At 42.1% G+C, this 11236-nt stretch overlaps 1 protein-coding gene across 3 annotated transcripts in view; it reads left to right on the top strand.

The window, feature by feature from the left end:
* The first annotated feature begins 9095 nt into the window (after positions 1-9095).
* The window catches only part of STAM (signal transducing adaptor molecule), a 40212-nt gene continuing 38071 nt past the window's right edge, over positions 9096-11236 (top strand). The window contains exon 1 of one of the 3 annotated variants that reach the window (XM_075048206.1): positions 9096-9114. Coding sequence is in view for 1 of the 3 variants with exons in the window: in XM_075048179.1 (XP_074904280.1) it covers positions 9226-9265 (40 nt within the window). In the remaining 2 variants the exon portion in view is untranslated. The other 2 variants (XM_075048179.1, XM_075048197.1) reach the window with 2 other exon arrangements.

The following is an 11236-nucleotide window of genomic DNA, read 5'->3' as shown; positions in this document are numbered from 1 at the left end:
AAGTGGGTCAGGATGTGTCTTTGAAAGGCTACTTTTTCAGTCCAAAAAGATTTCAAGAGTCCAAGTCTACCTCCTTTAGGATGGGGTAGGTCATCTCCATGTTGAAAACACCTAGATGGTCTCAGTTCACAGGCCTTCAGGTAAAAGGTAAGTAGACGTGCCACGCAAGAACTCGGTCTCTCTCCCTCTCCTCGCCAAAGCACACAAGCAGGTGTTCAGCTTTCAGCCTCAAAATACACACCTACTGGCAACGGCAAATGTATAACATACGCATGCAAAATGAGTAGTTGGCAAAACGGCACCATGTGTATGCTCGTAAGATTCTAGTAACTAATGATATTATATATACACAGATGCTTTTCATGTTCAAGTAGTCATAAATATAACCCACTTTGGGAATCAAATAGTTAAAATATCTAGACAAGAGAATTTACACACAGGATTGAATGACCTAATTCAGAAGTTTTTGCCAACCTTGGGCTTCAGAGGAAAGTGCAAGAAACTATGCAGTGGACAAATATGGGATAATCTGAACCTAAATTTCATCTCAGTGTAACAGTTATAAGGTGGTTTAAATTCTGTAGCTTTCCGAAATATTTTCTGTGTTTACTATTTTAATTTTGGGTATTCCTGCTATCTTTCTTACACCTTTTTTTCTGCTCAAATTTCACTTCTCTCTTCAAACCTTTCTAGCTTCTTGGCTTTGTCAATGCAGTGTTGAAATAGGTATCACAAATTAAGCACATAGTATGTGTAAAGTGTTTTTTGGTCTCATTTGAATTTGCCAACTTATGACTTCATTAACTGATGAAGACTTTCTAATTTTAATTTATGATACATGGAGGAAGGCATGACCTGATCCCAATTCATAATATTGGTGGTGATTTTTAATCTACCTGTCCTTTGCCATTTCTGTCTTGAGATTTTTCCAGAGCAGATTTAATGGAACAAATCCTGTTTGCTTTCTGAAGTAAACATTTTCCATTTTTAAATCCCTCCTTGGATGTTTTCCATGCTTTTTGCACAGATTTTTTTTGAAATTTGATATACAATCTTTGATATATTCTCATTAGAATTCTGTATTACTTCCCACTATTTATTTGCTCAAACTTACTGATTTTGGATGCACATATTAGCTGTAATGATGACCAGGTTTGTCTTCAGTTGATTTAGTCAATTAAGAACTTATTAGTGAGGGTAAGTAGCTGTTGTGGTTTAACCCCAGCCAGCAACTAAGCACCACGCAGCTGCTCACTTACTTCCCCCCCACCCAGTGGGATGGGGGAGAGAATCAGAAGAAAAAAGGTAAAACTTGTGGGTTGAGATAAGAACAGTTTAATAGGACAGAAAGGAAGAAAATAATAATGATAATAATAACAATAATAAAATGACAATAATAATAATAAAAGGATTGGAATATACAAAACAAGTGATGCACAATGCAATTGCTCACCACTCACCAACCAATGCCCAGTCAGTTCCTGAGCAGCAATCCCCCGGCCCCCCCCCCCCCCCCCCCCCCCCCCCAGTTTATATGCTGGGCATGACATCCCATGGTATGGAATACCCCTTTGGCCAGTTTGGGTCAGGTGCCCTGGCTGTGTCCCCTCCCAACTTCTTGTGCCCCTCCAGCCTTCTCGCTGGCTGGGCATGAGAAGCTGAAAAATCCTTGACTTAGTCTAAACACTACTTAGCAACAACTGAAAACATCAGTGTGTTATAAACGTTCTTCTCATTCTGAACTCAAACCATAACACTATACCAGCTACTAAGAAGAAAATTAACTCTATCCTAGCCCAAACCAGGACAGTAGCTCAATGTTTTTTGCTCTAATACTGTGGGGTTTATTTATGAGCATACAATTCCTCTGGCTATCACACTGCCCATTCACTCAATTGAAGAGAAATTTCTGAATATCCTTGTAATACTTTTTGGATTTGAATAAACTAAACATTTTGTGTCATTTGCAAGTTTTGCCATTCCACACTTGTCTGTATTTCCTGACCATTTATGAATGTATTAAGCACAAAACTTATTACAGAACTTTCATAAACACCCCACTGATTTCTTTTTGCCATACTAAAGAAAACTTGCTCTTTGTTTCTCTTTCCCATGTTTTGATCCATGGAGATATTTTGTTCCTTAATCTGTAACTACTTCATACCCTTGATAGTTCCTGTGTGACAATTTTTCAGCAGCATTTTCAAAATGTGTTTGTTTTGTTAATTTTTTTAATCTGTTTTTGTAATTACATGTTCCAGGAATTGCAATAAATTAGTTGAAATGTAATTTCCTTTTCATAAGTTTTCTATTGTTATTCTTTTAATCATGATTTCTGTCAATTTACCATGTGTATATTTACTAGTTGGTATTTGCTGAATCGCTATAAGATCCTTTACTTAAATTTGATAAAATGTCAGCTATTTTCAAAGCATTAAGTACAGTATCTGTGCTTAATTAGAAATACTGTACTTTTAGAGTGGCAAAATTATTTCATCTAATATTTCAACTTTGGCTAGCACCTTTTGACCCCCCAAATCCCAAAATTATTCATAAGAGATTTTTTCTACATACAGAAGTGTAGTCAATGGAACTGAATTATACATTTTACATTATTAATTAATTATACATTAATTGCATTATCTAAATCAGCTTTTTAAATCAGTTATGACTGGCTTATCAATTTAGCTCAACTTTGCTGTTGTTCAAGTACAGTCTGAAATCAACCTTCCCAATAAATTTTAAGATAGTCAGATCAAGGTCTTTTGTATTGTAGGTGAGCACATCATTATGTTTCATATTCATTCTCAAGCTTCACAGGCGGTTCTCCTTTATTCACTCTAGTTCCAAACCATCACCAGTGGTATACTGTTACTACAAAAATGAGTGGTTTTCCTGGCCTTCTTCATGATTGATATCATCTATGTGTATTTATTTTCTAGGTTCCTATGGCACAAGTAGATATTCAGTACCTTATAAACCTGAATGGGTTTTATTTCCTATTTCCAGAAATACAAGGTGAGGCTTTTACAAGAATTATTTTTCTCATGCAGTGCTCTATAATGATTTTTTTTGTTACAAAATTAAGCTATCCAATGTGGGAACATTTCTATGATATGAAAAGTTGTAGTGCTCTGAAAATAATATAATGACTTATCAGCTCCACTATCACAGGGGAAGGTCATCTACTATGAAATGCTGCAAGAATTACTTATTATGAGCCTTGCAGAATCATGAGATCAGCTTTATACTTCAGAATAGTTAAATGCCAGATGATAAGTTAAAATCCTAAGGAAGGAGAATCTGTTAAAAAAATTAAGAACCTAAATTGTGCTTGTCCTTCTGCCCTGTCTTCACTTAATGCTCCCAACACACTTTGCAAGAGCAAAGTGTTTAGACAACAGACTTATATAAAGTACTTGCACACTATTTTAGGTTTATGGCATGTAGTAATCAGTGATGTATTCAAGGATAAATGGAAGTAAACAGAATTTAGCTATGTCTAAATTGAACAACACAGTGTCTATGCACTTTTTGTGCTTTCATCTGGGCGTGTATATCTATTATTATATTTACTACTCTAGGAATAGGACAGAAGATGCTTTCAAAAGACATGGTGTAGAATGGATTGCGTAAGTCTTGTGGAAAGAATTAGAAGATGTCTATTTGGCACATCTGAAGCAGTTGGAGTTTTGCACTGCTACTGCAAAATAAATGATTCATATTAAGCCTCTGACTGTACAGTTCAGTATTCAGCGAAGGAAAACAGGTGTCATGAACACAGGCTGAAGCGGAAGTTTATATTTCTGTTATAAAAATATGAAAATTCTGTTGTGAATATTTAGAAGTCTTTGTATGAAAACTTGATTCTATATTTCTGAAAAGCACTGGTATATATATTTTGTGTTCTGAAAAGGACCAGTTTGAGATGACCTTGTGTATTGTTCCATTTAATCCTCTGCAGAAGCAAAACTATAACCCAAACTGCAGTGTTGAAGGACACAGACACATCTTAAAGGGAGATGACTACCCTGCTTATCTGAGTTTAGTTTACCCAAACTCAGTGTACTTTTTGCTATAACAGACTAGTTGGACTCTGTACAATAATTATTTTCTTTATGGGATATTGTGGACTGTACCACTGTTTAACTATCCTGACATTTTGTTGCATTGCTAGGCTAGGATAGATTTATGTATAGACCAGTCCCACAGACTGTTAATCTGTGCAGTTGGCACCTTTGCACACTACGCAGACTGGCTGTGTCAGGAAGCCAAATCCACTCTAATGTTCTAATTATATAGATATACATATAAAATGCTCAGTAAAAAATCAGTACCTTTAACTTCAATGGTACTGTTCACATGAGCAAAGTAAAGTACATGTTGAAAATTAACGGCTAGCATAAGTAAGATATTCTTAAATTCCCTCCCCTATACCATGGGATAATATAAATGTAATATTTTTCTTAAATAAAGAAGCTTTGCTACCTTGCCAACAGATATCGGGCAGATTTTTCACAGGGTTTCACAAAACACACTTCAATAATATTAAAAATACCTTCTGATTTTCAGTATATTTCAATGGTAGCTTGCTTGCCTAAGCACTGCAATCTCTATAGAGGAGACTGCTTCCATTATTAGTTTCAGAGCACACACAATCTTTGCTTGTTACTTAGTTTTATTTCAAGGACTTGAGTTAAAAAGGGCTCTTTATCAAGGGATTAGTGTTCCAATCTAACTCCTGTTATGGTCAGTGGAAGTATTTCTATTTTCCTTCTTAGGAGAGTGGTGGAGAACGAAAAGATTAATTTTAACCTCATCACTGGTTGAAAACTGGTCTGAGTTATCAGCAAGAAAAAGTGACCATATTGGGTGTAGTCAGTTTGGCCACACTGAGAACAGGTGTTCGTGCCAAAAAAAGCACTAGAACAAGTGGTTCCCTGCGGCAGTGTCAGGAAGCTGGCACAGAGTGATGCTCCTGCCAGCATCCCTGGGGAAGCCCAGGCACCCAGAGGTCCCAGCAGCCAGCAGCTTCCAGATTATCTGCTTCTTACAGGTACATCACAATACATCACTAGAAGCTTACTAAAGCAAATAGTATAAACACATTTTTGTGTTTCACTTTGGTGAACTTGTTATCCAAAACCATTTAACAAAACTGCAGTGTAAACATATGAAATACTACTTTATGTGAATTAGTTTGCAAGTACTGCTTTGAATACAGAAAGATTGAGGAGGATATAAGCCCTTGTTTCTGGCATCTCTATGTGCATATATTAACTAGAATGTGGCACATTATAATTTTTAATGTGGTCAGGGCAAAATGAATTGTTCTATAAAGTTCATTATTTGAATACTTGCCTAGTTCTAATATTACATAGATTTAAGGGAACTCCAGGTATATGCTTCACATAATCCTACTTGCATACTTCATAATATTAAGGCCAAAAAGACAATGAAATAATTTTAGCATGACTCCTTGTGTAACAGAGGACACCAGACTTACTGTATTGGTATGTTTCATATATTCTCTTTACATAAGGAAATAGATAAGAATAACATAAGTAAGCCATGCAACTTGGACACTTGCAAAATATTAGGACATGTACAATAAGATTATAGATGGGAAGTAAATCGCTGTAGTCCAGTACTTAGAACATTTACATGTGGCCTGTGAGTGGGATAAATTTTGTCTTAGTCATATCATTGTATTGTTATGCATTACAGCGTCTTTGTATGCCATCCAAAACATCTTGTACTTGCCCTGTCAAAGACAAAAGCTGTGATTAAATGGACTGCTGGCACTTTCTCTATTCTGAACCTTCCTCTTTTCCTTTGAGTTTCTTTTCTGCCCAGCTTCCAGTTCTGAAAGCAACGTACACAGTCAACTACAATGAAAATGTAGTTAAAATAGAGGTCAGTGTGACCAATCCCTTAGACAACTTTTGATCTTCACATCTGTCTCCTTCCTAAAAGTGTGCTGGCCTGACTTTTTCCTGAAGTTATACACCTTATCTTTACAGTGCAGCAGCTAGCAAACTAATATAATACTCCTCCAGTAAACTGGAACTGCAGTGGAGTTCTCCTGCATGGCCATAGTGTTCTTGTCTTCCTCTCAGAAACATGCTTATCTAATGCAGATGTGTGTCAGTTGAGTGATTGTAAAAAATATTAGAACTTCCCTAGCAGATTGTCATTTATGAGTTGCTCTTCCTAAGTACCCTTTCTTACCAGAAGACTATAGGGAAATGAATCATTGTAGATCATCAGAATCCAGAACTAACCTTGGTATGGATAAACCCTCATCATAATTTTAAAAATAAATAAAAAAATTATATAAACAAACAACAAAATTAAGCAGTTACTTAAGCAAATTTAGAAGTATGTTTAGAAGTATCTGAAAAACAAACAGTACTATATAAAAAATGAAGTGTGCAAAGAAAAAAGTGTCTGTACTAATCATCTGAGATTGTTTACTTTGGACAAAAGTAGCGCATATTGTTAAAAAACACCCTACTTAAAACTTGCTATAAGGCTGTCTGGAGGCAAGTCCTAAGTCAGAGAACTGTTGGGTAGATAAGCTCCTCTACAAAATCAATAGAGTCAGACTGTTGCCGAGGCCATCTTCAGAACAAGGTCTGAAATAGAACAGATGAATAATCCCCTGGACATGCCTGTTTTTCTTGACCCAGTCTGGTGAAGTACAGTCCCCAGATGTGCCTTCCCACCTCTTCACTTGCCTGGGATCTAATTGCAAGGTGAGTCAGATGAGTGACATGATCCAGCAGGAAACTTTCTGCAGTGATGTAGTTTTCTCTGAATCAGCTGACTGTGCAGCCACAAATGAATTGGATCAAGTTCCAAATCTAATATGAGAAATGTGGTGGTAGCACACAGTTGTGGGCACAGGGAGTGCAGAGTATCATCAGCTGTAGTTACCCTGAAATTAGACGCGATTTGAGACTGTACCTTTGAACTAGATTCCTTACTTTTAGATAGCTAACTTAGGCAGCACAAGTCCCGTTTGAAATGCAGTAGGAAATAAGACAAACGTTTTGAACTACATCCAACAAAGGAACCTTAACACACCATTTTTAATAGCATACTCATTATACTACTCACACATAAGGTGGAAAAGCTGGTTTCCGTAGCCATCTGTGTCTGAAAGGGCAAACCCCACTTCAAGGAAGAGTGCTCTAACCACCCCCCATTGCTGTGCCATGGAAGAATGCTAGAGCCATGGGATGAGGACAAGAGGGAGATACAATATAATACAGAGTATTCCAAGGACTTGTGTACTTCACACCATGTTCAACAAATAAATTTTACAGAAACGAAACATGAGCCATGACTACAGCGCTTTAAGATGCTCCCTGAGTATCTTTGACTCACTCCCATCAAGACAAGTAGACTACCTTTTTCAAAATGTTGAGTAGGGTGTTGCCTGGGAAGTAAAGTTGGGTTGGAATCCTTTCAGGCTGAAGACAGTCTAAAATCCCAGTTCCCCACATCTCTTATGTTTGCTCTTACTGCAGGACTACTGCATAAAAGCTCTGCCTGTTTTGAAAGGATTCTACAATTCGTTTCAAAACCCATCAGAGGGAAGGGATGAAAAAGGAGGGGATAAAACAGTCTCTGAGAACATCTACCGTATGTCTTTTTTTGAACATAATGGGGGATGATGAATGGTGAGGAGGTAAAGCATCCTCTGAGAATACCTAGCAGATGTCATTGAACTGAGGCAGAATCCAAAGAAAACATGCAATTCCTTAAAAGTAGACAGTTCTAAGTAGTAGATCAATGCTGACCTGCATCAGCTGCTGAAAACAGTTGTTGTGGATAGGGAAAGAAGCAGAACTCAAGATCCTGGAAAAAAATTTAGTGAAATAAGGAAATACCTAGCGACTGTAAATCCCTGTGGGAAGAGGCTATGTGTGCAGTTTTCATTTGATGTGTCAGAACTCTGCCTAATGCATGCAATCACATTCATTATTGAGCATGATTAGTGCTATTGATTGCATCTAGTGTTTCTGCACTGCAAACAGCGGTAGTATCTTTTTTATTTTTTGTTAGCACTCTTGTGAAGTGCCTGTGTTGCTCTTTTAGATGTCTGCGACTCTTCCTTCATGTGTGTGCATGTGCCCTTTTTTGCTTAATTTGTGATCCAACCAGTTCGGAGTAATTAAACACTACTAGAAGTCCTTAAGGATAATGACTTGAGTTTTATGTGACAGCAGGAACAGGCAGAACGTGTCATATCCTATGAGTCAAATCGTTATCATGGCATACATCCCACTGAAGCCAGCAAGGTACTTGTACAAAGTGAAGCAGCAAGATACAACTGTGCAAAGGTCATGGTACATTCAGGCTCCTGTGAACAACTGACAGCTACGGATCTCAACAGGATCTAAGCGTGGAGAAGTGGTCAGCCTCCCGTGCCATGCTGTGAAAGACACCATCCTAAGCACCATCCTGCACCTTCGCTGTCGGGCCACCTTCTTCAGAAGCATGACGGCATTAACAATAAAAAGGCTGAGTCGGCCGAATGTATAGGGAAGCTCTGAAAATTTTCTATAGGGAGCGAGCGTGTCTGGGCACAAAACTGACTCACCTCCTAACTCGGGAGGCACGAAAGAGCTCAGCAGAACTAAATAAAATAAACTCCCGCTTTGAGCCGCCCTACCGGCCCTAAGCTGCCTGGCCGGGGGCGGCGGGGCAGGCAGGGGCTGGCCCGCAGGGCAGCAGGGGCAGCGCCGGTCCCTCCGGCAGCCGGGCGGCAAGCGAGGCCAGGCCAGGCCAGGGCAGGGCAGGGCAGGCGGGGCGGCCGCCCACCCACCTGCCGAGCCCGGCCGGGGCCGGGCACAGCTCAGGCCGCGGGCGCCTGCGGAAAGGGCCTGCGGGGCCTTCCCGCCCGCCGGGCCCCGGGCCCCGCTCCCCGGGCGCTGCACCGCCGCCGCGGGTCGGGGCGGGTCGGGGCGGGCCGGGTCGGATGCTGGAGCCGGGAGGGGGCCGCGGGTCCGCCGGCCGTCAGGCGGCGGCGGGGCCGGCCCCGTTTCCCAGCATGCTGCGCGCGGGGGGCTGGCTCCCCGGCCCTGGGAGGAGGCGGCGGCGGAGGTACCCCGGGCGGGAGGAGGAGGAGGAGCAGGAGCCGCCGCCGCCGCAGGCTTCTCGCTCCGCTGCCGCGCTGCCGGGAGGGGTGGCCGCGCCGCGCCCCCGCGCCCCGCGATGCCGCTCTTCGCCACCAACCCCTTCGACCAGGATGTGGGTGAGTGGCTCCCGCGGCGCCCCGGCCCGGCCCGGCCCGGCCCTCCGCCCCGGCCTCCCCCTGAGGTAACCCCGCGGCCGGCCCTCCCTCCGACCCTGCTCCCCCCATCCCTCCACCCCCAGCCCCCTCAGCCCTCTGCTGCTGGGCTCGCTGGCGCCCGCCCGGCCTCGCGTGTGGCGGGGAGCCGGGGGCAGCAGCGGCGGCGGCGGCGGCCCGGGTGGGCCGGCGGTCGCGGCGCGGAGCGGCCTGGCCGGGGCGCCCCTCGGCAGCGGTGGCTGCGGCCTGTTCGGTGACAGCGCGGGGGCGGAGGGGGCTGCTGCGCGCCCTGCCTGGCTTCCTGGGGCTGCGAGCGAGGGGGGCGAGCACCGGGGTGCTTGTGGGAGGCGAGCGGGCCTGCTTAGCAGAAGTAACGTTGCAGCATAGCAAAACAAGTAGCGAGAAATGCTTGTGCTGGAGCGTTGCTGAAAGGACGCTTCGCAGACGGGCACGAGAAAATTGTCAAAGCGTTTTGTATTCAGTGCTTTAAAGTGAATTCCTGTGGGAGCTTTCTTTTTCGCTTTCAAGTGAAACTTGGCATGCTGCGATCAGGTTTCATCCTTACCTTGCTTGTTCCAAGGCCAAGCTAGATGGAGAGGAAATGTCTGGCTTTTACTCGACAAAAACTGTGCTTAATGTTGATGTGCCCAAGCCGAAGGTAAAATAACACATAGGCAGTTGAAAATTCGTTTTGCACGTCTCATTTGTGATTGCGTAATACGGTTTGTTTCCTACCTGCTGCTGACGTCCGTTTTACTTTGAGTGATAAAAGATTTGTCTGGGGAACAGCATACTATGAAGGGGCTTTTTCTCATATTTGAATAAGTATCCTCCACACCCACCCTAGATTATCTTCTTACAGCAGTATAACACTGTATATGTTTCTTGGAACTAATGTCTCTAGTAGCCTTATACTTGGGATACCTTTCAACTACAAATACATTGTTTCTTTCTTAATGTTTGTCCCACTGAAGGAGACAGGGCTCCAGTTCTTCCAGCTCTTGGAAAAAGATCAACTCAAAACTGTTTGAAAAGTATGTAGCTTTTGGGGGGCAGGGAAGGGTTAGTGCATAAACAAAGGACTGCAACACAAATTCTGTATATGTGTTGTCAGGAATTCTTAGTCTGTTGTATCTTAATATAAAGCATAGCTCACTTTTCTTCCCATTTTGAACAGTTAAAAACGCTTTTGCACTGAAGACTGCCCTTCAATTTATAATTTTCTCAGTGGCAAAGTTGGTAATGACTTATTTTGAAAAGTAATAAATAATTTTTCCTAATTGTTTCACTGTCGTCTAGTGTAATTGGCAGTTGAAAATGAGGAAGAGATTATTGCACTGCTTGCCAATTTTCCATGGACCATTAGAGGTTTGAAACATTGGTGATATTATCTGTGAGAATGACTTGAACTAATAAGATTAAAAAGTGATAGCTGAGGTTCTGGCAAATGTTCACTTGTCTACTTCCTAAAGCCGCTGTCTAGCAGTGAAGATCTGACTGCTTGAGTGGGTTTCTCTAGAGCTAAGTCTGATAGATGTGCTTGTCAGCACTGTAAGTTTCATAATGCAGGGTAGTAGCACCCAACTGTTGCTTCGGTGGGTTATTTGCTGTTTTCTAGGTGCAGAGGATGCCTTACCTACTGTGCTTGCCTAGTAGATATTTTTCAAAAGCATTGTTCTGCATACTGTATGAGCACAGGGAAATAACAACTCAGTCCCAAATTGTTCTTGGAAGAGCAGGTAGTGGACAATGGGCTAGTTTTCACCAGTAAATACAGCCTCTTTCCGTTAGCCCCTTTCATGGTGTCCTGGGGGAGACTGAAGGAGCAGCAGACTGTTCAGTTGGTGGCAGCCTACCTTCAGGAGCCTTCTGCCTTTCTCCATCACTTAGCTGGATTTGTGCCAGGGAGATGGGAATGATGAAGTCTCCTGGAAA

This window comes from Buteo buteo, chromosome 2 (assembly GCF_964188355.1).
Source record: "Buteo buteo chromosome 2, bButBut1.hap1.1, whole genome shotgun sequence".
NCBI lineage: Eukaryota > Metazoa > Chordata > Aves > Accipitriformes > Accipitridae > Buteo > Buteo buteo.
The sequence above is the reverse complement of the archived record's forward strand: the minus strand, read 5'-3'. Positions and strand labels throughout refer to the sequence as shown.